The sequence below is a fragment of the Ambystoma mexicanum genome, chromosome 2q (genome assembly GCF_040938575.1).
Source record: "Ambystoma mexicanum isolate Mex_15411 chromosome 2q, UKY_AmexF1_1, whole genome shotgun sequence".
In the NCBI taxonomy this organism is placed as follows: Eukaryota; Metazoa; Chordata; class Amphibia; order Caudata; family Ambystomatidae; genus Ambystoma; species Ambystoma mexicanum.
Window position 1 is genome coordinate 397,390,924 of NC_090924.1, and position 27,598 is coordinate 397,418,521.

The window sequence follows — 27,598 nt, forward strand, 5'->3', positions numbered from 1 at the left end:
ATTTGTGATGCAGCCACATGGGCTTCTATCCACACCTTTGTTAAACATTATTCCCTGGATATGATACATGGTCAAGATATGGCCTTTGGTAAGGCGGTTCTTTATTCCACCATCTGATCGGGTACTCAATTCTTTTCCCTCCTCCATTTTCTGGTAATGGTTTGAGAGTCTGTCAAAGATGTGGAATATGTTGGAGGACACAATCCATTCAAAGGACAAGTTACTTAGCAACTGGTAACCTTTTTACGATTGGATGTTCCTCCAACGTATTCAACATTGCCCTCCTAGCCTGTCCCTCTGGAGAATTTCCTATGCAATTGCAGCCTACGTTTCCGCAAGGCTATGTGCAGTCAAGCAGGCATTGGATTGGTGCCACACGTTATGGGGGAAAAAACATAAACTGAGGCTATGGGCGCCGTGCGTCCTATTTATAACATCAAGTGACCTCGTCCTCAACGGAGGCCTTCGAGTGACATCGACCCGACGCCATCGACGCAGGACGCCGTCTATCGAAAGTTTCTGAAGTACACAGCTGTGGACATTATGTCAAAGATGTGGAATACATTGGAGGAGCATCCAATCGAAAGAACGTTACCAGCTGGTAAGTAACTTGTTCTTCACGCGGAAACCAAGCCACAGACGAAGTGAAGAGTTGCATATTCAACAGGAATAATGAGTTTTGATACACCTGATGTGAATAAAGAATGGTGGTCAAGATGATTGTAAATGAAAGCTTCAATAATTTATCGAAGATACAATTGATGAAAGTTTAAGGTGGAGTACCACAGGATGAGAAAGAGCTGTGGACATGGAGAGGGGTGTTCTTTATCCCCTTCCGAAGCATTGTGCCGACAGGAAAGCACTGGTAAACCGGTGATGCATGTAGCCTTAAAAAGGCTGGCTTTTGAACAGCTACATTACCCTGCGCATGTCACTAGGGAAAGCCTCAGAGGAATGGTTCGTACTGAATTTGTTAGAACACGTTGCTTTTTATTTAGTAAATTGCATCGTATGTCAAAAGTTTACTGCTGGGCATATGCGAACAGTCAGAGTTGTTATACCTCGACCAAATGGTCGTTTTCAGCATTTACATATTGACTATGTTGACATGCTGCAAATTTGTAATGCTTATAGATATCTGATGCTGTGGTGTGCCCCTTTTTGAGGTGGTCCATGCTCACACCCAGACGCCACTTGTGCTGCAATGTTTTTAGTACAAGAAGTATTTCCTAGATGGGGAATATGTGAGGTGCTCAGATAACGGGCCACATTTTGTAAATGAAGTTTATGAGCAAATTAGCTTATTGGTCAGTATATAGTCTAAGTTTTCCTCTGCTTATCATCCGCAAGCGGATGGGATATGTGAGACTCAATGGATTGCTTATGAAAAGGATAGCCAATCTAAAGTGAACGTTGAACAAAGGATGGCTGCATTGCCTGCCTCTTGCATTATATGCACTAAGGAATCAACCAGGCTGTGACCATCGCCACATGCCCCATGAACGAGTAACGTGGAGGCGAATGAAAACGTCTCTCACTCCTCCATCGAGGGCTAGAAGTGATGCCCAGACAGCAGAATTTTTAGGGGATGAGTTACTTGCAGTCATACATGTTAAGTAGGCAATTATCTCTCATTTCAAACCAAGTCAAGCGGATGGGGTGTCGGGCTCAGAACGAGATGAAAGCCATACAGCAACCGGACCAAAAGCACTATTATTGCCAAAATTGTTTCCCGGAGATCAAGTTTCGATCAGTAACTTTACCTGCAAATGTCATCAACCCAGATTTAACAGTCCTTTTTGTAGTAGAGGACTTAACTGCATCGGTAGCAAAGGTCCCAGGAAGACGTGCTTCGTTGCACCTGGGAGACATGAAAGCCTACGCTAGAGACCCCCACCCGGAAGCAAACCCTGAAGAAGTTCAGCACATGCAGACTAGATCGATGACGAGGAAGGACACATACTGTCCAGTAGACCGATGAAGAGTACATTGGGCTGTGGTTCTTATGAGACCCTCTTTGTAGCTGCTAAGCAAGGAGTGAAAAAAGCTATTTGTTCTTGAGCCACAGGAGTTTGCTAAACATTGGACTGTGAAGAGTTCCAGAAGAAGAAAAATGCCAAATCTGGAGTTCATCTTTGACGACTGGAAAAGGGAGCAGTTCCCCAATTCCTTTCTCACCGAGTTTCTCTTTGGAGGCACCCATGGCAGTGCCTAATGGCAACATTCCTTGGATCATTCTTGCCGTTTTCCTCTTCATTCTTCGTTCATATCCTGCGCTGGTTGGGAGAACTGTTGACATTCACTTGTTCCTGCAAGATCCTTAAAATGGTCCAATCGTGAGGAGGCTGCTCACAGCTATAATTGAGTAAATCCTCCAGCTACCAGAGTAGAGTAGAGTACAGTACAGAAAGCACAGATGGTTATATCTGATGAAGATGCTCACAAACTGCTTGGAATGGTCTTTTATTTCTTGATTGAAGAGCATCCTTATCTTGTTGGACGACAAACCAATACTTGTGTGTTCCTGAGGGATCCCAGGAATCGACCTGTGATAAATTGGCTGATAAGTGAAATTCGTGACCAGATTTGCTTGCTGCCTGAACATCTTGTTGAGGGTACAGATGGTGCTGTTGAGTGATGACATTCACAATCTACTAGCTTTGATCTTTTACTATTTGCTTGAAAATCATCCTTATCTTGTTTGGCGAAAAGATAACACTTTTGTATTCATCCGGAATCCTGTCAATCGTCCTGTAATCAGCCATTTGCTTGTGAAGCTTGTGTGGAACAAATATAACAGTTGCCAGTAAATCTGTGTTTCCTCTGTAACAGCGCCTCGATGCCTCATGGGCTGCAAGTGCGCTTAACAAATGCAAATAAATAAAATAAATAAATAAATAAATAAATTTTGAAATTGTCTGATTAAAATTGTTTTTTCCTTCCTTAAAAGTAGTTAAAGGCAATATGGGCAACATTGATAGTTACAACAATGTAGCAAACGACGAGGGAGCACCACGACGTTCAAGAAGCTATTTCTGTATAAAATTGACATACTGGTACATAATATATACATGTCATGTTCATTGTTATTCTTCTCTCCCTCACTATATAAGCTATTTACTATGTCAATCCAAAGAGAGCAGTACTTCCTGTATATCTTCCTATGTAGCACGAAGGTACAGCTATGGCGATTGTAAGACCACCAAGGTCGTATGTGATTGTCGTTACACCAGATGCACATAGACACTGATTTCACTGACAAGTGTCCATATGATTCTACCAGTAAGAAGGAATTATGCTGACATATTTCGTGAGATGATCCTAAGAGCTCATGAGGCAAGAAAGAGACCCAAGAGAAATGCTAGGGAGGATGATCATGATTGAAATGACTACCTACATAGTACAGCACACTTGGGTAACAATATGTGGTATCGGCATATGAAAGAAGTGGGCAAACAAACCTCTGAGGAGGAATCCTATGTATGTGCACTCCTGCCTTATAGTATGGCGAAGTCGAAGATATTCATAGCCATTGAAATAGATGTTTAGACCGCCCACTGTATCTCACATTGCACTCTGCCGAACAAGAGGTCAGTTCATGGGCCAAACAGCTTCTTTAGTATGGGCAACAGAATGGACAGAGCCAGATAAAGATGATTATGTTCAAGACACAAAGACAAGAGCAAGAGCAAATACCAGAAATCATGTGATAAGATATGAATAGCCTGGAGTGAAAGGGGCTGGTATCAGATGGGAAGTGAACAGAAGACTTGAGAGTCCAGAAAAATCTGCAGAAGAAATGCGAAGATGGAAGAAGAGAGGCCAGATGCAGATTTGGTGAGCAGTACTTTGTCCAGATGGATGGGAAGGATGAGTGGTTATCTGCAGAGCATGGTTAGTAATTGACCGCTACAAACCAACCATTGACACTGGAAAACATATGCAAACAGTTATGGCCTAGACTTGCTAAACTACTGACATGGGTCGAAGACAAAGGAGGTCCATGATAGTGCCTCTGGAGAATGCAAAGCTGTGTTTCAGAAATAATGGTACGATAAACTTGGAGAAAATCAGAATTGCGGTTGAATCTTCGATTTACCAGGAATGAGCATTGGAACAGCAGTGATACTGGATCACTACTGGGCTTGTGGATCCAGAGCTTACATGAAGCTGCCCAGATATTGGGGAGGACTATGTTCTATGGTGAATTTCCATGTTCCAGCGTTTGTGATTCCTAAAAGTGACCTGAATATTGGCGAGTTTCCGAAAGCAGATGCTCACCTGAGGAAGAAGAGATTAGCTGAACTCCTGAATCGAATGGAGAGAGAACTATTTCTTAATCTTCATGCCCAGGATCGAGATGGATGCAAATACTAAGTGGTTACAGAGAACTAGATGGGAACTCCTGCAGACAATTAACACGACCATAAAGCGATTCAATGCTATCAAGGAAGAGCTGAGAGCCATACGACTGATGATTCTTCAGACTAGATGTGTCCTGGACATGATTACAGCTATGGATGGAGGTGTTTGTGCCAAAATTGAATAATCATGTTGCACATTTATACCTTCTCATGATGACGAGAATGGCACCTCAGAGGCCTTAACGATGCTGACGAAGTTGCACGTCCAGATGATAGACAAAGTGGAAGACCTTGCTGATGACAGTTGGTTTGGATCAATCGTTTTGTGGGTTCCACTATGGATGGCAGATATGTTCAAGTTCCTTGGATCCCTGATAGTGATGGTATTGCTTGGATTCTGTGTGGTCAGGATAATTATCACACAATGCAAGAAGACTGCAAAGAAGGCAGTAGGAATTAACATTATGATTGATGTTGAATCAGGATGGACGACTAAAGAGCTAACAGATGAAGAAATCGGAGTGTGAAGGCCAGTATTCATGCACCAGAGGGAACAAAGTTCCTGTACCCGAAGAACCACAAGTATGTGGGGAAATGGATCTACTGCAGTCCAAGTGGACAATGCATACTTATGTCTTGGAATAAAGATGAGCATGTGAAAGCAGCAGGAGGCCTGAAAAGAGTTGTAAAGATATGGGTCCCAAAGAAGCATTTCTTCATATGAGAATGTCTAGATGTAAATATTGATGAGAGAGTGGTCGATGAATCGCCCAGAGGGGAGAGTATAGAGGTGAAACCAAGTACCTCCACCCAAAGCTCCTCCCCCATGATGCCTATATTTTGGGAGCCAGCGTTTGAAACATGTGCAGTAACGATGAAAATACTGATACCGAAAAGAATTTTGGAAATAAGGTTCCCATTGAGGAAGCTATACAAGCATTCACGTCAATATGATGGCCATTTGAATGGAATCCCAGAAGAAGTGTGAAAACTGAGCAAAAGAGAAGCCTGGCAATGTCATACAGAGCAGAACTGACACACACAGAAGAGGCGGCTGAAGAGTATAGACATTCTATAGAAACGAAGGAGGCAGTGTTAAAGATGAGCAACATTACGGGTTTGAGATGACAAAGCTCATGCTACTGAAATAATGAAGACGATATCAAGTCATTTTACAATTGTACAGAAGCAGTAACGCAAGTAGACTGCTATGTAGTGAATAGATTGTGGCGATGCGCCAATGTATATGCATAGGAATGTATGGACTATGGATGATTCCACAACGCATTTCAGCAGAGCTAGATCCAGTGAAAAGAAAGGCTTTCAGTGTGTTGCAGTTGGAAAAGCAATCAACACTCATCGGTGAATCGAAAAGAAGCTTGGTTGGCCCAGCACCAGGATGTCAAGGCCACTGTGAACCTGAATGTTCATACAGTGGTTACAGAACCTGTGAAAAGTACAAACTCATGTCTTAGATGAGGAGTGAGAACATTGAAGACCTCATGGGTTCATCATTTAATAGCATTTCTAATACTGAAAAGCTCTGAAACATGGTCTGTAGTCATGTGGATGGATGAAAATAGATACTGGGCTGTATCGAAACTAAGACAGAGTATGCATTTACTCCCTCTTATTCTCAGGCGCAGAGAACATTTCCAAGGCCAAGCTCAAAGCCTTAATTGACTGGCAGACTGCAAGGGTGATTGACGACAGGCTAATTGGTGGGAGCTATGGTTATGACCAGCCCACCAGCACCTGGATGTTACCCTGCTTGCGTAGCTGGAATATTAGAGGGGTACAAGGGTGCCAATCAATAAGAGGGCCACATAGTAGAGAGCCCTATGGTTCGTATAACCAGTGGGACAGCATGTATTTGACGTTTGTAGTGAGTTGCACTAAGTGGGGGCTTAGTTGCCCCACCTGATGAGACCCAATCACCTTCCCAACAAGTATGGAACGTATAACTAGACGTTCCCTGTAATCCTATCACATTCCCAAGTAGGTTTTTGTAGTTTGCAACATAGATTGAGTGAGAAGATCAAGCGAGTTTGTTGTTAGTTATGCTCCCTATCTTAGATAATTGATATTAAAACAGACACACGTCTGAGTCCGTTTGATCATTGATGTTTGAGTATATTCTGCATCCCCATCTATCTCAAAGTATTGTTACCTCGTCTTAAAGGGCTTTTGTAGGCACACCAGTTCACCCTCAGACTATCAGTACTGGGAAACAGTTTCTCTTTTTAATTCTTGTATTTTTTAACATTGCTCACCGCACCTTGCAGTGGGGATACTTTTGTATCACCCTAGGTTTTAACACATGGGATGGGATTTTTGGTTACTTATGTGCCTAAATATGAGCTAGTGGAAGCATATGGCTTTTTACATGTTTGCATTATTTTGAGTGTGCATATTCATATTTACAGTGTATGGCTACTGAATAGTTCCCTAAGTGGCCATGCCACAATATTTATCTTGCTTCTTTGGCTGTATTGTTGTTTGGCCTTCTTTCTGCCTTGTCAGGTCAGGAAATTCCTTTCAAGGTCATGCACTTGCCCAGGAAAGCTGGTGTGTGTGTGTGTGTGTGTGTGTGTGTGTGTGTGTGTGTGTGTGTGTGTGTGTGTGTGTGTGTGTGTGTGTGTGTGTGCTCGTTCGTCAGAAAGGGGGTGGGACTGTCTAGTCCCATTCAGCATCCATGGTTCCAGAAAGTCTAGGTGTGGTGCAAATGTGAAACCAGTAGCTGTCCCCGATTGGACAACTACTGGCTGTTTCAATGGTCCAGATCCTTACCATTGGTGAGCTCGGACTTACTTGGATTTTGGATACTCAGCAGCAATTTCTTCAGATTGTTGGTGCCAACAACCCCTCGAACAGCTGGTTGAAGATCTGAAGACTCCTGGAAAGGCTCAGCATCCCTCTTGCGTCTAGCCTGATGAGGCCCTTTTTGACTATCCGATCAATGAAGACGCTGAGCGGTGCTTCAACCCTTGCACTATTGGCAGCAAACCAATCTTGACTCCTTCACGAGCATCCTGCCCTTCCGAGCCTTCGGAAGTATCCCTGGACTGCCCAGTGGACTGACCAGCTCTTCTGGGCTACCTCGCCAGTAGTGTTACCATTTCGTGTTCCTGCCTGGGACTTAAGTGGAACACAGCTCGTGCCACAAGTCTCCTTCTCCCCAAATGTCAGCGTCCCAGCCTCAAGGGAGATTGTTGTGGAGCAGTTTCCAGACCGTGACTAGACGGACACCTGTCATCACCTGTGTGTGGAGACTGTCGCGGAAACTCTACTTTTTCCAACCTGTGAAGAGTCCTGACAAGGTCTGCATCGTTGTTCCTTGCTTTTTTTGACAGAGGTTGCAGCTGCACCCAACCAGAAGAATCCTTAAACCTGCAACTCCTGTGCACCTCTCACTGGAACCAATGGTTGAAGAATGAGCCCCCGGCGACCCACAGACGATCCATCAAGACATCTGGGAAAATTGGAGTCTGAGGTGGCGGGGGGAGGGGACAAGTATAAACGCAGTGTATGTGCTTACCCGTCCTCTTTCCTCCCCCCTCCACTTTCCTCCCCGTCCTCTTTCCTCCCCATCCTCTTTCCTCCATAGGATAACATTGGGAACAAGTACCTTTGCCGCCTGTATTCCACTCACCTTTTGGTCATTGAACCTGGGTAGAGTAACCTGAAGTATAAGAACACGTTTACTTAATTTGAGTAAAATTGTTCAACTTTTTGAACTATCACCAACTAACGTAAATTGATCTTGCCTGCAGAGACTCCCTTTGGGGGAGAAACATAGTGGCTCCTGTGACTTTTGGCCACAAGGCCCCATTCTTCTTAGGGTTTGGACTGCTTAAGTTAGGGTGTTAACCTGTCATCTGGTCCCATCATTTATTACATCTGTTTACTTACCTGCATTGCTGAATGTTATTTGATGCATTTATGAACCTATGGTGAAGGTATATATTTGTAACAGAGTATTGTACGATATTACCTGTTAGATTAATTATATTAATTATTACTTATTTATACTTGCAGTCTAAATTGATTTGTGTGCCATACTGTCTGGACTCATTGAGGGCCCCTGACCCCACGTATTCTCTCCTGGGACTATGCCTTGACTGCACATCCATGTACCTTGATTGGGTTTTGGTCAAACCTTTGAGTTCTCTGTTCACTGCAACTAGGGTGGCCTCCTAAAATCTATCCACCAGGCCAGATTCTAGAAATCCATCTAAGCACATACTGTATCCCAGGAAATGTGAATATCCTGGTGGAGACAGTTCTTAAAGTAGATGTATGCCGGGACTGCATTAAATACTTTATCCCTGACCGCAGCGACCAGATAAATCCACCATATGAACTATTTACTGTGGTCAGCTCCACCAGCCACCCAGTAATGTCAGGGTCTTCTTGGTCAACCAATTTCACTTAGCTCCAGAAAAGAGACATATTTTGCCATTTCTGCTTGGACATTGTATAGGATATCAAATTAAACCCAGACAGAGGAGATCCCATTGGAGTCCAATGGCCACCACCAGGAACCTAGTACTAGCTCGAGGGGCACAACCTTTCCCAGGCATGGAAGCTAAAATATTTCCCCAGAAGACTCAACAGACCTAAAGCCATAGGAGATGCATAAGGTAGTTTCAAAGATCATGCTTGACGTTTCGTCTGAGACATCTCTAAAATAACCCAGTCTGGGGTGGGGGGGGATTAAAATGGCTGCTACCAAGATTAGACAGCTGGACACGTGCCAGAAAATAGGAGAGATCAGTGACCATACCTGTCGAGTCATGAAATCCATGTGGTGATAATTGCTGGAATAGTGTCACCAAGGACCGCATAAACTAAGGCACTCTCCAGAAGAACCATCTGGAGTATGTACTGACTTTGTTTTGTCACGATGGAGTCCATCCAAGAAAACATGTCGGCAGAGATTGTAATACCTTACCCAATTTGAGGATTCCTCAGAGGAAGAAGGCACACCCCTGGGTGAAATAAAAAATGTTAGGGCAATTATACTCCCAACAGTGGTCCTATGTAGTAGATTTTGATCTCCTGCCTGAGGAAGTTGATGATAAATTGGTAAAAGAGAGGGGGGTGTCTGGCCGTGGCACAGAGGGCTTTGCTAGATAACCCAAATTTAAGCCCTGGATACCCGGAGTGGATCTCAAAACACTAACAAAATAGAGAGCCCAGAAAGAGCAAGGGAAGGTTGGGCTAGGGATGCTCTCTGCATCAACACCTGGGGTCTATAATGCAAGACTCTTTCAGGACACTAGTTCAAATCTACAGGAAATGGTCTGGGCCCTTCTCGACTCAGGCAGTTATAAATCCATATGGACAGAGTTGGTACCCTCTCCCACTTCCCTGCAAAAAGAAAGCATGGCTGTATACAACAATGCAAAGATCTAAATCAATGTGGGAACTCTGAATGGAACACCCGCTGCCTGGTAAACCGAAATCTTTCTGAAGATCTAGTGCTCAGAAACCGATTTTCCAGGGATGGATGGACATCTGCCAACAGCAGCAAGGAAATGAGGGCGACAACAGATACCGAAAGTAAATCTGGCCATCTGTTATGTTTGTGGCAACATGGGACGACATCTATCACTGTACTGCAAATCCTGCAGTATCAGTCACCAGCACCGGACCCAGAATCAGGAAAATCCTCGAGGGACAAGTCCGCTCACAATCAGGCAGAGGTGGGTTTTACGAAAAAAGTTGGCGCTGTGATCTGGCCTTGTCAATCCGGGCTAAGCACCAGTCTTTTCAGCAGTGTGGTCAATTCAGGGTTTAGCCCTAAACGCAGGCTCTATATGGTGAGACCCAATTTCTACACCTCCCAACCCTGTGCTAGCATATTCAATTCCACTACCATACTTGCTATAACCATGCCTCCTGTCAAAGATGCTCGCTAGTATTTCTTTTATCGCAGACATAAAGAATACCAGCAGAGAGATCATTATTATTAGGCAAGGCATACAATGATCAGTTTCGCATAGCAATTTGCTATGCAATCCTTTGGGTTTGCTAATTAAATTCACTTGTGTAGCACAGCTAGCTATTTAAACTACCTTGTTCATTGAAAGCACAGCTCACACGGCATCCCTTTCCGCCACCCTCTTATCTGCTCACTGCAAGGGCAAAGAGGCTAATGGGAGATAGTTGAGTTGATTTCTGCTGCACTATTACAATTGGCAAAGTCCTGTGTGGGAGTGCTAGGCAAGAAACATTCTCTTTTTTAATTGCAAACCAGAAGTTATCTGGATTATATTTTTATTAAGCCAACTATAATCTGTCTGGCAAAGATCAGTATGTCTGCATTTTTTTTTATTTTTAAAGACAGTCCTGTAATTCCCTTCCTAAAATGTAAGTTGTTAAATAATGCATAATTACAGTATTGCAACACTGCATTGTCTACATGTTTTACAATATAGTTTAAGTAATTGTATCTAAAGCTCAGTGTCAAGCATATTTCATTCTGTTGGGAAAAGTGCATCATATTGACAAGTGACCACTTTTGAAAATGTACATGATCACATGGCCAAATGCTTCTGATGGCAAACCTACTTCTGTGGCTTGCTAGTTGAATAATCTGTGCAACTGTTGCTCAACCCATGAGCTGATCTCAAATTCCTTGCCATCCTATAATTTCAAAAAGAAAGTTGATGCCAAGCCGTGTGTCTTCCTTGCTAGTGCAGTTTGAAGGATAGAGGTTTGTCAATGTTGAAACCAAGGGACTTGAAAGAGGTGGCCAGCGTGGGGGTGAAGCCCTTGAGGTGCATATCAGAGAACCAAGTCTGAATGGCCAGCTATTCGGTGGTCAGCAGTATGTTTGTCTTGGAGGGTTTAAGCTTCAGGCAAGCACTGGACATCCACGAGTGGATCAATAAGGTAGGCCTTGAGCCTGTGGATGTATTTAACGGGCCATATCTTGTGGTCGAGCTCTGTGCCATCTACATATTGGTGGATTTTGTAGAGTGAGAAGGGTTCCAATCGGTTCCATGTAAAGATTGAAGGTCACAGGGGAGAGGATGGATCCTTGTGGGACTCCACAGGAGATGGGTAGAGTTGCTGATCTGGAGGAATCAATTTGTACAAACTGGTGGTGATTAGCACAGAATGATTTGAACTGGCTGATGCCCATGCAACGATGTAGATTGTTGGTGAGTGTTGGTGTTCTAATGTGTGAAATGCTGCTGAGAGGGCAAGGAGAACAGGGAGGCAAGGATGGCCCTCCCTCATCAAGGATTTTATAGGCATCGTTGATCACCTTGATAGCCGTTTCTACGCTGCATTTGAGTCTTAAGCCAGATTGGTAGGTCTGAAGACGGTTGTTGGCTTCCATGTGGTGGAGTTGCGTGGCTACTGATTTCTCAAGTATTTTACCTAGGACAGGAAGATGGGTGACAGGGCTGTAGTTTCTCAGCTCGCCGGGGTTCAGTGTTTTCTTGAGAAGCAGGAGGATTTGTTCTGTCTTGAGGGTCAAGGGGAAGGTGGCTTGAGTTGGGGAGCTGTTAATGATTGTCACTTAAGGGAGGAGTTCTTACATCCAAAGGTTTAATGAGGCAGGAAGAATGTCGTCCGTATAAGATGTGGCCTTGAGGGATGCTAGAATGACAGTGAGGTCATCCATATTGTGTGTCTTGAAAGTTGTCCAGGTAGCTGTGATGTTACGAGGTGGGATCGTGTAGTGTGCTGTCACTTGTAGCCTTGGGGTCTGTGTTGGCAGATCATGCTGATCTTATTGATGAGTTGATGGCAGTGCTTCCCCAAATGGAAAGCGGTACGGGTTGTTTGGGCAGAGGGTTGGGATCGGGTTGAGGGTTGATGCAGTGCTTGATGGCTTTTGAAGAGGGCTCTATTTTCATTGTTGGCTTTGGCTGTTGTGTTTTGGCTGTCATCTGCATGTAGCACAGAGTTCCTTGAGCAGGGCAAGGTCGGATGCGCAACTGTATTTTTGCCAAGTCTTCTCTTGTTTTCTGATGGTTCTTTTCCGAAGTTGCCTTTAGGCTTGAGGGTGCGTTGTTTCACTGGGCATGGCAGTCGATATTGGTTGTGAGGGTGATGTTGAGTAAGAGCGAGTCACAGTCCTGGTTGTTGGAGGTAAATCAGCCCATCTGAAGTGGAGTTTGGCGAGGTCTCCTCTTGGAATTTCTTGAATGATCTGAAGGCTTACTTGCAGGGTTTCCAATAGGTTTGCCTGACTGGTGTCGTGTTACTGTCAATGGGGATTTCCAGATGCTCTAACCAGTCGAGGGGATTGGAGAGCTGTGAAAGATGGTGGAGGGTGGTGATGAGGTCGATGATAGGGAACCGTACCATTACTGCGACTCTACAATGTCTCCCCATCTGAAAACTGCACCTTTGGGCACTTCAAAAATCCCAATCCCCAATACTGCGCCTAAGCAGAGCAGGAGGATTTTGGCCGCAGAAACTGGAGTCGGGGGATACGGCGGTGTCCCCCGTTTACCATTACGATAAGCGGGGACAGGAAAACAAAAAGGCCCCAGCAGCGTCAGCAACACCCCACGTAAGTGGGAGGAACTGACGCCGCAGGAGCACAAGGTAGTCAGCGGCACACCCATGTGGGTTTGAAGGATTGTGGGCAAAAGTGATCTATCTGATCACTGCGCCACGCCGTAATTGCTATCGACATTTTCATCTGCGCAGTTATGGACAGCGCAGTGAACACGTAGATATACAATATGATATTCCATGGCATTTATAACGCGCCTATACACAAGTGTATCAAGGCGTGACGAGGCAAGGGAGGGGAACAGAGGGAAGACAGACAATCTTACTAGGCCAGTTGTCATTGAGATTGCGCAAGTGCAGGGGAGGGGGCAGTGCAGTACATAGGATCAACTGTACAAAATAAATAGAATAAATAAAAATAGGTAAAAGTACGGCCAGCTTGTGGCAAGTGCAGGGATGAGTGCAGACATCAAGTGTAAGGAGCTGGCGGTGGGAGGGGAAACTGTAGGGATACGCAACAGTCCTCAAGTGCAGGGGTTGCCTGGGAGACAGTGCAGGTGTGCAGCTGGTGGGGGAGGGGACCTGGGCCCGAGATCAGAGGGTAGCCAGGTGACCAGCGCAGTTTCAGACAGGAGTTCAGCAGGGTAGAGGAGGAGAGAAAGTAGAAGCAAAGAAGGTCTTGAGGTGCTTCCGGAACCAGAGAGGGTTCTCCAAGTTTCAGGGAGACAGGGAGGCTGTTCCGAAGGAAGGCCGCAGCCGAAGGAGATCTACCATCAACTCGTTGCTTGGAGAAGTGACTGACCCGGAGGGAGTTGGAGGCGGATGAGCGAAGAGCTCGTGGAGGAAGATATTTAGGAAGAGAGAGTTTGAAGGTATTGAGGCACCAGGCCCCAGAAGGCCTTATGGACAATGCAGAGGGTTTTGAACTTAATCCTCGCAGCCACTGGGAGCCAGTGCAGAGATTTCAGTCGTGGAGAGATACGATTCCAGGGCTTGAGGCCACGGACGAGTCTCGCAGTCCTGTTCTGGATGAGTTGCAGGGGGCGGAGAGTAGAAGCATACAGAGTTAGACAGAGGCTGTTGCAGTAGTCCAGCCTAGAGCGAACCAGAGCTCTGGCAATGGTGAGCTTCTGGGGGAAGGAGAGGAAAGGAAGAATACCTCTAAGGAGGTGTAGCTGGTAGTGTGACGACTTAGAGATGTCAGAGATGTGAGAGAAGGAGAGTGTGGAGTTGAAGATGACCCTGAGGTTTTTAGCCTCACCGGTGGGAGAAGGAACAGAGCCAAGAGAGGCCGGCCAGGAAGCAGTAGGAAAGGAGGGAGCAGGTGTGCTGATGAGGAGAATCTCAGTCTTACTGGCATTAAGGCAGAGATCATTGGTGGCACACCACTCCTGGACAGCAGACAGTGTCAGAAATGAGAGAAGAGGTGGCAGAAGGGGAGCCTGAAAATGAGCTGAGTGTCGTCCGCATAGCACTGAAAGTTTGGTCCGAGAGCAGCAATGCAGTGGGCAAGAAGTGCCAGGTATTGGTTGAACAGCCGGGGAGAGAGTTTAGACCCCTGGGGGAACACCACAGGTGGAGATAGAGGAAAGGAAGGACGCAAGTTGGACCTGGGAAGGTCGATCGGAAAGGAGTTTGCCCAGGAAAGGAGTGTTGGAGATTGGGCGGTAGTTAGCAGGGCAGGAGGGGTCGGCTCAGGTTTTCCTAAGAGGGTGCACAAGAGGTTGCTTCAGGGGGGGGGGACTCTAGTGGCAAAGGAGTGGTTGCAGAAGTCAACCAAAGCAGGGGCCAGGGTGTCAATGTGGCCCTTAATGGTTTTAGAGGAACAAGGGAGAACCTGTTTTGATGACTTTCATAGATCAGACTTGTCTAGAAACCTTGTCTGGGCAGAACCGGGGAAAGGCAGAGATGGATGGATGGAGGAGGGGTGGCAACAGAAGGGCGGGGAGTAGAGGGAGGAGGGAAGAGGACGAGAAGAGAGAGGACAGGATGTCCTGAGTTTTAGAGAACAAATGAGTGCAGGGGTGTGCAGAGGGCCTGGGAGAGGACAGGAGAGGTAGAGACTGCAGCAGGATTGGCCAGCTCCTTGCAGATTGTGGACAATGCAGAGGGTTTTGAACTTAATCCTCGCAGCCACTGGGAGCTAGTGCAGAGATTTCAGTCCTGGAGAGATACGATCCTTGGGCTTGAGGCCAAGGACAAGTCTTGCAGTCCTGTTCTGAATGAGTTGCCGAGAGTAGAAGCAGACCGATTTAGAAAGAGGCTGTTGCAGTAGTCCAGCCTAGAGAGAACCAGCGCCCTGGAGACAGTAAGCTTCTGGGGGAAGGAGAGGAAAGGAAGAATACCATGAGGAAGTGGGCGGGGATTAAGGCCTGTTTTGTTTTCTGCATCCAAATGCTCCACAGTGGGGAAGGCAGACCCAGATTTGCCAGGGAGAGTGTACCAATCACCAGAGGGGCTGGGATATAAAATTGTGCAACAGGAAGTGGGAGTACTTTGGTGAGGTCTGAGGAGCTTGAGGTGGTAGACAAATTGACCAGCAGGAGGGGGGATGGAGGAGTGGTATTAGTTTTGAGTGGAAGTGCACAGTGAGTTACTAAGTATCTATGAAGTGAAATGTACTGGTTGAAAGGAAGGTGTGGCTGGAGCGGAGTGGTGGCCGGAGCGGAGTGGCGGCAGGAATGGAGTGACTGCAGGAGGATGAACATCGAAGCGTAGAGGTGAGGAGGAGGGGTGTGAAATCGGAGCAACAGTAGAGTACGAAGAGGAGCAAGGTGGGTTTGGTGTAATAACCAGCAAAGAAAGTCAGAGGTGCGTGGCCAAACCCAGCGAAGTCCAACAGAGTAAGTGTTGGGCACTATCCCAATTCCCCATTTGGAAAACAATCCTTTTGTTAAAGTAAGGTAAATCCCTGAAGGTGTTTAGATGTCTGCGCTTAGGGAAACTTCTGTAGTCTGTCGGCTATTGGACAGTAGGGGTTACCAATCGATGGCACTAACTAGGGGTTAGGGAGGAGGATCATGGGCAGACAGAGGGACTTCCATAGGGCCCACAAAAATAGAAATAAAATCCTTGAACTGTCTCATAGTCTAGGAGTGATTTCTGTGTCATGTTTGTAAAATAAAGGAAGAAGATTCCAAAGTTGTCACAAAGGAACATGTTTCTGTATGTTCGCTAAACCATTTTAAACACATTTTCCTCCCCCCACCTTTTAGATTTGGAGACACACAGGCTCAAAGAAAAGCTGGTAGAAGATGAGGACTATGTGTTGGTGCCTGCTGAGGTCTGGCAGAAACTAGTCAGCTGGTATGGCCTGGAGAAAAATCAGCCTGCCGTTGAGCGTACGGTAAGTGAGGCATAGATAGTAATTGTGATGCATGTACCGGCAATTTAAGTCATTGCTTCTTGTGGGCTACAGCAGACCAGGCTTTGCAAGGGATGAATGTTTCACTGAACACATCACTGAATGATTTTGTGGGATAGGCAGAGTTCTCCAATTACTAAACTAATATGGGAACTGTGGGTGAACAATGAAAAGTATTTTGTAATATTAAAGATGCTGCAACAATTTGTCATGTACTGGTGTCACATCACCCCGAACCTTAAGCATCCTACCGTCAACATGGTCAGCGCCCCTACCACAGGCATCTGTTACCATGTCCATTTCAACCTTCAGACACTTACTAACAGCTCCATTTACCTTATTGACTACCCTAACAGCTGTTTCTTATGGATGGGGTTTTGGTAGCAAATCTTATTGTCTCCAGGCATTGGTCACATACAACATAAAAGATGTAAAACAACTGACAGTTACTTCAAAGGTGATGCCAGAGGGCTATAGTGAACTAGTGGTCTGTGGCAATAGAGGAGAGGTTTGGTTCATCCTGTGGTTGGCCTTGAACATGCATTAAAACTATTCCACCAGCTAAAGTCCTGGAAAGAAGGGTGGGTGTGGACATGACTATGCCTAAAGGCTGCAATTGCTGTGCCGGTGTCTGGCGTAGCTCAATCAGGAATGTTGCTTGAAGGGGCTGATGCTCATGTTGGGAAACCCATTCTTCTTGGCCCTATATCCTGGGGTGAGTGACACTGAACCCCAGTTAGGCCTTAATCTTGCTCAGGCTTATTTGACAGTGGCAGAACGGTCGAGGTCAGCTCTTAAGAATGGTTAAAAGTGATTTCACGACACAGTGTAAGACTTAACATTAAATAAAGTAGTGCCATGTTATGTAAGTTTTTCTGAAGTCCAACTGGTGTGGGACTATAAGACCTATATCTTGGTTTCTGATGCTTGTTAATCTGCTTAGAATCACATGCTGTGCATATGGTCCGACATCCAGTGGTAACCGCGGAGTATTGCATCTGGTCTTTCGGGGGTAATGCAAGCTGTAGAGCAGTACACTAAAATCAGTAAACACAAGGATCCATGTAAACACGTGCACACTTAATTATTTTTAAATATGTATTTATATATAAACAAAGCAAATCAAACTAATAAAGCAGCAACTAGCAATAACATTGAATGGAAGATGAAATTAAATTAATAAAAGAATCCATAATGCAGGTGAGTAATTATTTTCTACACAGCTACACAGTTAGCTGTGCACTGTTCCAGCACACGGAGTGACATCAATAAAGGTCAGTAATAGCACTTGTATAAGTATCACCTTTACACTTTGTGTTTGGAAGGGAACGTTTCAGAGTTAGATGGAACACACTTTAGCAACTGTTACAATAGTCTTTTCTCCCTGAGGGATGTAGGTGTTTCCCAGCAGAAAGTCATACAATTGAAAACATATTGGGAACCAGCACTGCCAAAGCCAATAGGGGTGAGAAGAGGAGCCTTTAGGGAACCAGGATAACCAAAGTGACGTGGATAGTTCTAGTTCTGATGCAGTTCTTCAGAGAAAGTTATTCACACAGTCAGTACTCGAAGAATTCCAGGAGCTCAAGAGGAGGAGCCTACATGATGGTGCACAAGCTGCAAGGCCTGCACAAGTGAGTTGAGTTAAACTATAGATGGGTGAAAACAGCGCTTCCCAAGCCAGGAAGCACCAAAAATGGCATAAGGTAGTTACATCCCAAGCCCCACAATACCTTAAAGATTTTCATTTTTCGGCGGTCTTCCTTCCTGATGCAGTGATGCAGACCGATTCCTGCTCCTTGGTCGTGGTGATGAAAGGGGGGACCTTTGATGGGCTTCTGCAGAGGGACTCGGCAGAGGAGTAGCCAGGAGTGTCTAACTTTTGTGTCCTGAAGCTAATGTAGTTGGGGCCATTGCAGTGACATTAACATCTGTAAATGCACACACAGCACTGCATAGTGGGCATTTACAGATTTTGGGATGGCCTTTGCCCTCTTAGGCCCTACCCGGTCTACGCCTCTGGGACTCGGCAGCAATGGATTCCACTCACTTCAGTGGCTTTGTAGTTTTGGTGCCTTTCTCTGCACCAAGAAGGAACAAATATCCAGGGTTGGATTTTCCTCAGTCACTCAATCCTGAAATCTGGTGAGGGGACTTTTGATGAAGCCCTGCTTCTGTAGGATCCCACGGATGCCTTCAAATTTCAGCTGGATTCGTTCTTCGGAAGACAATGCACTCGATGGTCCAGAGACCCCGGATATTGGGATATTGAAGCCCAAGAAGGTTGTGGCAAGTCGGGGGTTAAGCCAAAATGAAGTGGGTCTCTAGGCTAGTGGGTCCCACCAGTCTAAGGGGAGGAAGTCATCCTTGGCGGATCTTCCCAGTAGATGTGGAATAGGGTCAGCATAGCTGCAAGGCTTCACCAGTGCTTTTGCAGTCCTGGAAGGTGCTGCTGGCGTCTCTCCTCGTCCTCTTCGGATGTCTTGTTCCTGTGGTCCCAAAATGCTCTCCTTTTATGTAGAATTTCATTCATTCAGTCACAATTGTCAATCACCTTGGGGGTGGAGTGGCAGTCCTCAAGGACAGCTAGCCGCCCAGTTAGAACTGGTTTCAGCCAGGCATTCCTACAAACAAAGGGCAGTTAAGTTTTTGGCTCCTCCCTCACTTCCTGCCTTCCTAGACAAACTGGAGTCTGGCCAGGCCTCAGGGAAGACTCCCAAAGGCAAAACACACAAAGGAATCAAACCTAGTCTAAGTAAAAGCCCAGAAGGAACTGACAAATGAAAAATGGTGAAAGAAGACTGAGCCATTTTGGAAAAATGGTCACCCATGAGTTCTGTATTGCAGCTGAGAAATCAGCCTGCTAGTACCATGCACAAAAGGTAGTCAAAAGTAACCACTGCCTCCAGACATTTAAGTCAATCAGTGTAACAAAAGGTTACATGAGAAGTGGGATAAGGAGTTATTATGTAACCTTCCAGCGCCCCACATAGTGTGGTTTGCTAGACCAACGAAAGAGAAGGTAAGTAAGATGAAGGTTTATCTCACTATTCTTGTGAACTGTAGTTCACACAAGAAAATGTATTTAAACATTAAGAGAAGTCCACGGTACTTCTCAGTGGCACTGCTCAGTGGGTGATGTGTCACTATGCAAACGCAGATGCCTATGGAGTTTACCAGACTCCATTAAACAGTAAGAATTCAAAATACCAGTCAGAAAAACAGCACGAGTGGTTAAAAGGGCCACTCACTCAGGAGATTAAAATAAAGTCCAGAGTCCAGCAAAAGGGCTTGGGGTCTCAGGTTAAAGGGAATTGGCACCGAAACTGAAATCTCTGTAAACTGTCCACACATAGATGATAAAGTGTATGAAATTGCTGGGAGTTGGGAGCTATTTAGCTTCTGCTAATAGCCAAAAAGAACCAGAATAGATTGACACCTACCAGGAGCATTTTTTTGACACTGGGTAGGTAAGATATTCATAGTAATGATAAATCTTCCTGACCTGTGTCAACACCAGAACATTTTGCTTTACTTGTGGATTATTTTCCTTGTACCTCAGTGAGTTGGAGCCTTTTTCCACACAGTCTTTTACTCTTTTTATGGGTGTCATTTTTTAGACTCTCGATAGTGCTTTTTTAATTTGATCCTCTGACAACCTTTGAACATACTGTCTATTGTTGCTGGGTTGCCCTTTTGGGCTCCCCTTTAAACTTTCTCTGGCTAACCTTGTGAGAACTACAGTTCCCAAGGGCTGAAAGGATCTTTGGATCCCTTTTACATTTTATTAGGTGAAACCAGCACACCCCACCTTATGTGGAGTGCTGGGGAGATGGAATGCATCCCATTTTTAAACTAAAACAATTGTTACAGGGACAAGCTGACCTTTAATGGCTGTTGGCATTGATACCTTTTACTAATTTGGTGCACCTTTACTGCAGGCTGTTTGCACAGCTGTGGTAAAGGCACCTAAGTGTGTTCATTTTACCAAAATGGTCCCTGTCTTCTTTTTTCACCATTTTAGTGTTTCTTGTCCTTACTACTTCCTTCTCCTGACATCCAGGGCGGGAAATTCCTTTGTGTGATTTTTATCTTCTGCGTGAGTCCCATGCCCAGGCTCCCGTCTGTCTGTGAAGACAGGAAGTGACAGAGGAGTCCAAAACTCCACAGCGCTTTGTCTTCCTCCTTGCCTGAATGTGGACAAATCCCAGTGGGGGGGCTGGCTGTCCTGATTGGACAACCAGATCTCCCCTTGTTGTAAAATGCAGGGAGAGAATGCAGAAGTTGTGCTGTAGTTCCTGTTAAATACTCTGAAGCTGAAGACAAATCGACCACTGGAACCAAAACCGAAGAGGAGGATTAAGTAAAAAGCATCTCGGACGATTTCCAGCGACCAGAGAGCCTGCTGTCTAACCTGATCCTGCTGTAGTCCGTCCTTCCTTCCATCGACCTGGGAACTCCGAAAACGACGACCCAGAGCCTGGTGAGACCCACTAGACTGAAGACTTGCATTTTGAGCCATCCCACACCATGCTGCAACCTTGCGGGCTGCAATACCCCAATACCCTTGGACCTCAAGCCATCTGGCGGTGCATGGGCTTCTGAATTCCGTATCTTGATAACTTTGCGGGCATGCTGCCGGAACTCCAGAGACACGATTCAAGTCCGAATAAGTCCCCTCACCAGAGTGCTGGACCTTTGTAACGACGAGACTCTGATGGGCGATATTTTCCATCAGTGCTGTTGGAAAGACGCTGAATCCACAAAGCCGTTCAATCTAAGAAAATGCGTAGCTGACGAAGCCATTTTATGAGTACTGCCACAGGAGCACGCCAGAAGTCCTCCCTCTTGTCTCCACGACTGAGGTACAAGAACAAGAATCTGCTTGTCTGTAGCAAGGAGGAATCCAGCTGGAACACTTTCAAACCAGAGAGGGGGTTGGGGAACTAACCTTTATTGCCATAAGTTGTGCTTTCTCACTTGAGAAGGGCACTTGCTTAACTTTGGGAGTTGATCTCAACTTCCTTTGCACCGGCTTAACAGCTTGTGTTCCTCCAGTGATTTTTCTGAACTATCTGACTTTGTGAAAGACTTTATCCATGAACAAGTGTATCAGAACTATTGACTTTGTCCATTTGGCTTTGGCTGTCCTGGTTTCTTAAAGGCACCCTTCTGACTGAATCTATTGGCTTTTGTCATTGCTTATCCCCTCATAGGTTGTAATTTGTTGAACAGTTTTACTGCTGGGAAAGGCTTATCTGGATTTCATTAGAGGATTCAAAACTGTCTTTACATTATATGACAGTATGTTGTAACTTTTTTGCAAAGTATATATAAGGTTGATTTACTTACCTTAGAAATGTTCTGCCATTCTGAAAAGTAGATATAAGGTTATTTTACTCACCTGTGAATTGGCTGTGCCCCTTTCCCCCAAAAGTAATGCTGTTGGCTTCACTTAACGATTTCTTTCAGAAAATGAATGTGCAAGTTTCCCAACTGGGTCTCGTTTCCCCTGACGTTCTGTTTGCCTGTCCAGAATAATTCTTCATTAGGTTTTACCTATGATATATTTTATTTATATCGCGCTCAATACACAACTGTTTCAGAGCGCGACCAAGCAAAGGTAGGGGGAACAAGGAAGAATAAAAACAACGATCTTACTAGGCCCAATGACATTAAGAATGCTCAAGTGCATGGAAAAGGAGGAAATGTGAGGGAGGGGGGAGTGGTAAGTGCGGCACAAACGAAACAAAATAAATAAGTGCAATAAACAAATAAAAGCGAAAAATAAAATTACAGCCATAGGCAAGTGTGTAATTTGTCAGATAGGGTACATCTGATAAGTTCAGAAGAAAAATGGGGGCCTGTATGGGTAGATACAGTTCCCAGTGCAATGGGGTGGCTTAGGAGGCAGTGCAGGAGGATGAGCAGGTACCGGGGCCCAAAGGACAAAGGGTGGCCAGGAGCTTGGTGTCGAGAGAAAAACAGATCAGCAGGGCAGCGGAGGGTAGGAGAGGGGCAAAGGCAGAAGCGAAGAGGAAGGTCTTGAGGTGCTTCTCGAACCAGAGATGGTTCTCCAAGTTTCAAGCTGGCCGGGAGGCTGTTGCAAAGAGAGGCCCCCGCCGAGGACAGAGGTCTACCCCCAGCTTGTTTCTTTGAAAAACGACTGACCCTGAGGGAGTTAGAAGTAGAGTAACGAAGGCCTTGAGATGGGATGTATTTACAGAGGGATAGTTGAAGGTATTTTGGATCCAGGCCCCAGAAAGCCTTGTGGTCAATACTGAGGGTGTTAAATGTAATCCTTGCGTCCACTGGGAGCCAATGAAGGGATTTCAGTGCTGGAGAGATATGACCCCAGGGCTTGAGGCCAAGGCCAAGTCTCGCAGTACTTTTCTGGATTAGTTGTAAAGGGTGGAGGGTGGAGGCAGGTAGATTTAGAAAGAGGCTGTTACAAAAGTCCAACCTAGAGAGAACCAGACCTTGGGAGACAATGAGTTTCTGGGGGAAGGAGAGGAAAGGTAGAGTACCTCTAAAGAGGTGCAGTAGGAAGTTAGACTTTTTAGATATGTCAGAAATGTGTGCAGAGAAGGAAAGTGTGGAGTCAAAGATGACGCCAAGATTCTTAGCCTTGCAGGTAGGAGTAGGACGGCCAAACAAAGCTGGCCAGAGTGAGTGGAAAGGATGGTGAGGGTGTACCGATGAGGAGGATCTCAGTCTTGTTGGCATTTAGACAAAGCTTGTTGGCGGCACACCAATTTTGAATGGCGATAAGGCAATCGCAATGAGGGAGGGAGAGGAGGTGTCCGAGGGAAGCCTGAAAATTAGTTGTGCGTTATCAGCATAGCACTGGAAGTTAGAGCAGAAAATGGAGATGCAGTAGCCAGATATTGGTTGAAAAGCCAGGGCCAGAGGTTAGACCCCTGGGGAACACCACAGGTAGAGACGGGAGAGGAAGGTTGATCAGAAAGGAAAGAGGTCAGCCAGGCCAGAGCCTGATCGGTGATACCCAGATTGTCAGACGATTGAGCAGAAGGGTATGGTTGACCGTGTCGAAAGCAGAGGATAGATCAAGTAGGATGAGGACAGAGGGAATGTTAGAATCAAGGTTGGAGAGCAGGTCTTCACGGGTCTTCAGTAGAGCAGTTTCCGTTTTTCTGGCAGCTCTGAAACCAGATTGGTGTTCAGTGGAGAGAGCCAACAGAGTCTGAATGTAGATTAAGCTGTGAGATGGCCAGCTTTTCCAGGCGCTTCCCCAGAAAGGGAGCAATGGAAATTAGGCTATAGTTGGCAGGGCAGGAGGGATCCGCTGAAGGTTTCTTGTGGAGAGGATGCACAAGGGAGTGCTTCGGAGGGGAAAGATCCAGAGGCAAAGGAATGCTTGCCGAAATCAGCCAGGGCCAGTGCGAGAGTGTCTATGTGGTCCTTAATGGTTTTAGAGGAACAGGGATGAACCTGCTTTGATGAGGCTTTCATAGATCAGACTTGTTGAGCAACCTCATCCGGGGAAAAAAAAGGAAAGGAGAAAGAGGGGATTGGGGGGTGCCTGAAGGAGGGTCAGCAGGCTGGGAAGGAGAGGGGAGAGGAAGGGGGGGGGGCGGAGGAGAGGGGAGGACAAGATACCCCGAGTTTTGAAATTAAAGTGAGAGGCAAGAGAGTTGCAAAGAGCCTGAGAGGCCAGAGGAGGAGTGGAGACTGCAGCAGGGTTGGCTAGTTCCTTGTAGATTTTAAAGAGTTTGGCAGAATTGTTGGATGCCACTGAGACGCAGGCTTGAATATGGCCTCTCTTCTTATAGCGGACAGCGAGACGGTATTACCTTTGGAGCAGGCGGCAGGCCAGTTTGTCGATGAGCAGGAAGCCCTCAATTTCCTCTTAGCCGCCCTACACTTAGGTTGAAGTGTAGCTAGATTAGTCATACCAGGAATTACGCTTGGCTTTGGACTTCAAACGGATCCTCATGACGGGGGCGAGAACATAGAGTAGCAGAGATAGAGGAATAGAGCCAGGACAGGGCTGTGTCAGGGTGTGAGTCAGCCTGAGGTGGAGGAGGGGGGAGAAGGTGGCAGCAAAAGCCTCAATTGACGCACGCCTCATAGGCCGGATGTCCGAGAATGTGGGTGGGAGTCTTGGGGTTGACTTGGCTTGGGGGGAGGAGATGGAAAGATGAGAGGAGAGGAGGCAGTGATCACCCCAGGAAAGAGGAGTGGTCAGGGAAGTAGAGAGGAGGCCGCTGGTGGAGATCAAGACATCAAGTGTGTGTGTTGGGCAGAATGAGTAGGGCCGGAGGGGGGGGGTGGAGAGGGAGAGAGAATAGCAGAGGTCACAAAAGAGAGCAGCTGAAGAACAGGGAGAATTAAGATGTATGTTGAGGTCACCAAGGAGGATGAGTTGAGTGGTTGAGGCCAGAAGGGAAGCGGAAAGGTCTGCCCACTAAGGAAGAAAAGAGGTAATTTGTCCAGGCGGCTGGTAGAGAGTAGCAACAATGAGAGTGGCTAGGTGAGAGGGAGAGCCTGCAGAAAGGCATTCGAAAGAGAGAGTACCTAGAATAACCTTAAGTCATTTATAAAGAGTAACACTGGGATTTGCTTTCCCTGTTCTGTTTTGACGGCCACAAAAACAGTCGCAAGTTTACACCTGCCCCAGGTTGCTGATGGCTCCTTTAAAAAGTATATGGGTTTTACTTACCTTGTTAGCTGTGTGCCATTGTAAAATAAGTTTCAAGCGTTACTGCTCATCTCAATCTGTGTTTCACTGATCTGAAAAGCACCTGTGATTGAATATTATATCCTTCGGTTTTACTCACCTTGTATAACTAATCACAAAAGTAGTGCTAGGTTTTTACTGTCTAGAATAAGCGTTCCGCTATTCACAAAACGTATATGGTCGGGTTGACTTATGTGATTTCTTGCCGAGCATCACATTACAACTGTTAAGGTCTACTACTTTGGTGTTACTGAAAGTAACCATTAGTTTTACTCCCCGAGAATAGGTGCCCTATACTGAATGTGTTTAAAAAGGTTTTACTTCCCTAGAATTACTGTTGGGTGTTCCAAATAAGGTTATATGCTTTGGTCTGTGTACCTTCAAGCCTTATGTTGTTTTTTTCTAATGGATTTGACTTTGACCAGTACTTACCCCAAGACATAACCTGGCCTAATTGTATTTTAAATATTTATTTTTCATAATACTTCCTCTTGTCAGTGTTCGATTGATTTGTGTTATAGATTTATACTGGTTTACGGCCCTCTCTCCCTCCTAAGATAAGCCTTGCTGTTTTGTCTACTCTACCACAAGCTCAGGCGGTACAGCCTTGTACTAAGAGTTTGGATCAAGGAAATATCTGAATTGAACCAGTTTCTTTGGGTGCAAAGTGTGGCTGGTAGGACCCCATGGTCCTTTTGGAACCTGTATCTGCTCATCTGGTAGCGTCTCATACAAATCGATGGGCTGGCTTCTGATGGGCTGGCTTCTGATGGGCTGGGCGGGATACTGGTTCTGAGGCTGTGGTACACTATTAAGTAATAGCCCAATGTTAAAAATCAGGCTTTGCTTTGGTGATATTCAGGTACCTCTGGAAGATCTAAATGCAAGACACCTTGATGCCATAAATCTTAGGATGTTTTTGGCTGCAAGCAGCACACTCTAGTTGCATGCATGCCTGGAAGTCTGTCTGTGGTTCCTTGCCTCCATTGGTGCAGTTGAAGTTCTCGTACCAGTTAAGAACTGCAGGTTTCTGAAATATCCACTGTCAAAGGTGCTGGCTTTGAGCGAAGGTGAATTGAATTGTGTTGCCGAAAAGTGCAGCCGCTTCATTTAGTTGCAGATCAGATTGGACCAGGGCTTTTTAGGGCTTTGTTTGTTCAATTGTTGGGTCCTTCGTAACAATATGATTGCTTTTGTTGTCCTGTGAGAGTGCCTGGTGGTCTTGAGTCTGCCCAGGATGAGCAGTAAGGCTTTCTCAATGAGCAGCACAAGTCTGAGGCTTGCTAGCGGATTGTCTGGATACCCTCTGGGAGGAGGGGGGACAATATGCCAATTTAAACAGAAGCCTACGTTCTCTGAGAATACTAAGAGTTTGACTTGGCACAGTATAAAAGGCTCATGGTGTTAACATACCATTCTATTACTTGAAAATGTATCATGGGCCACCCAGATGCCATGTCCAAGAAAAGAGCATGCTAATGTTTCCTTCCCTCTCACAGATTCCTCAACTTATGTCTTCCAGTGTCAGCTGCTTTTCGAAATTCTTTCAGCCACCAGGTGCCAAGATGTATCTCTGCCTCGGCTGTTATTGTCTCCTGTGAGTGCCAATGATGGCAGACATTGCGTCAGGGCAGTGTATGTGGAGCCATTGGCGCCACATGATGATTTCCTTTTTTCCACACTCAGTACGCTGATCAGGGTCTGTCTTGTGAGAGGGGGTCAGTACTGCGAGGCGGACAACTGCTTGCAGTTTTTTCAAACAGATATTTTATTAAAGTTTCCTTGGCTTTTGGATAGTCCAATGGGTGTGGGTGCGAGAAGGAGGGGCTGTGGAGCTTAGGGTTTTGACCAGAGCTGCTCTTGCTGTGCTCAGACTGGGGAGGCGTGAGTTGGAGGTTCTGTGTTCGGTAGCGGTGTGGGCAGCTGGTGCGGGTGAGTGGTTGGTGGTTCGTGGTGGGGGTGATGTGTGATGGGCGTTTATAAAGCTTGCTGTGCGGTCGGGTAAATTCTGGGGGCAATGTTCTCTGTTCCCTCCCATCTTGCAGCTCTTAATTGAGCAGAGCGGGATCTACCTGGTGGGGCTGTCGAGTCTGAGTTAGGGGCGTTGATCTGGCGAGGAGGGGCGGGATCGGTGAGGTGTAAGGGTTGTGGGTTGAAGAGGTGCTGGGATGGGAAGGTGGGCTGTGTTGGCGGTGGTTGAGTTTGGCTGTGGTGGGTCGCATCATGGCTACCTCTGCGCCATGGTGCTGCTCTGACCAGTGTGTGGCATGGTGTCTGTCTAGTGGGGTGGGAAGGGCAGATTGTGCCTGAGAGGTGCACCTCCAACTGGGATATAGCGTTAGATATGTGTACTTTACCCGGTCTATGGTACCTGGTCAGGGCAGTCTGGCGGGGTTTCACAGGAAGGCTTTGGTATCAGAGTGGTTTATAGTGATAATGCCTTTAGTGTTAAGGGATCCCAGACAGTTTTTCTAGAGGTCTAAGCCCCACAGGTTGGTAGGCAGTAATCGGACCGCACCTAGGTTCGAGATTTCTAGACAGTTGGAGAAGGCCTAGGCTAAACAGCATGGCAGACCCGAGGACAACGCAACTAAACTAGAGATTCCTAGACAGCAGGAGAGCCATATGGTTCATGAAATGGGAGAGACAAACACATTCACAATTGACTCCTAGCGAGTGGGAGAG

At 46.0% G+C, this 27,598-nt stretch overlaps 1 protein-coding gene across 1 annotated transcript in view; it reads left to right on the forward strand.

The window, feature by feature from the left end:
• The window catches only part of USP11 (ubiquitin specific peptidase 11), a 2,050,211-nt gene that overhangs the window by 288,650 nt on the left and 1,733,963 nt on the right, over positions 1-27,598 (forward strand). Inside the window, exon 3 of the mRNA XM_069647415.1 lies at positions 16,064-16,194. Coding sequence (XP_069503516.1) covers positions 16,064-16,194 — 131 coding nt within the window. The remainder of the gene's footprint in view (positions 1-16,063; positions 16,195-27,598) is intronic.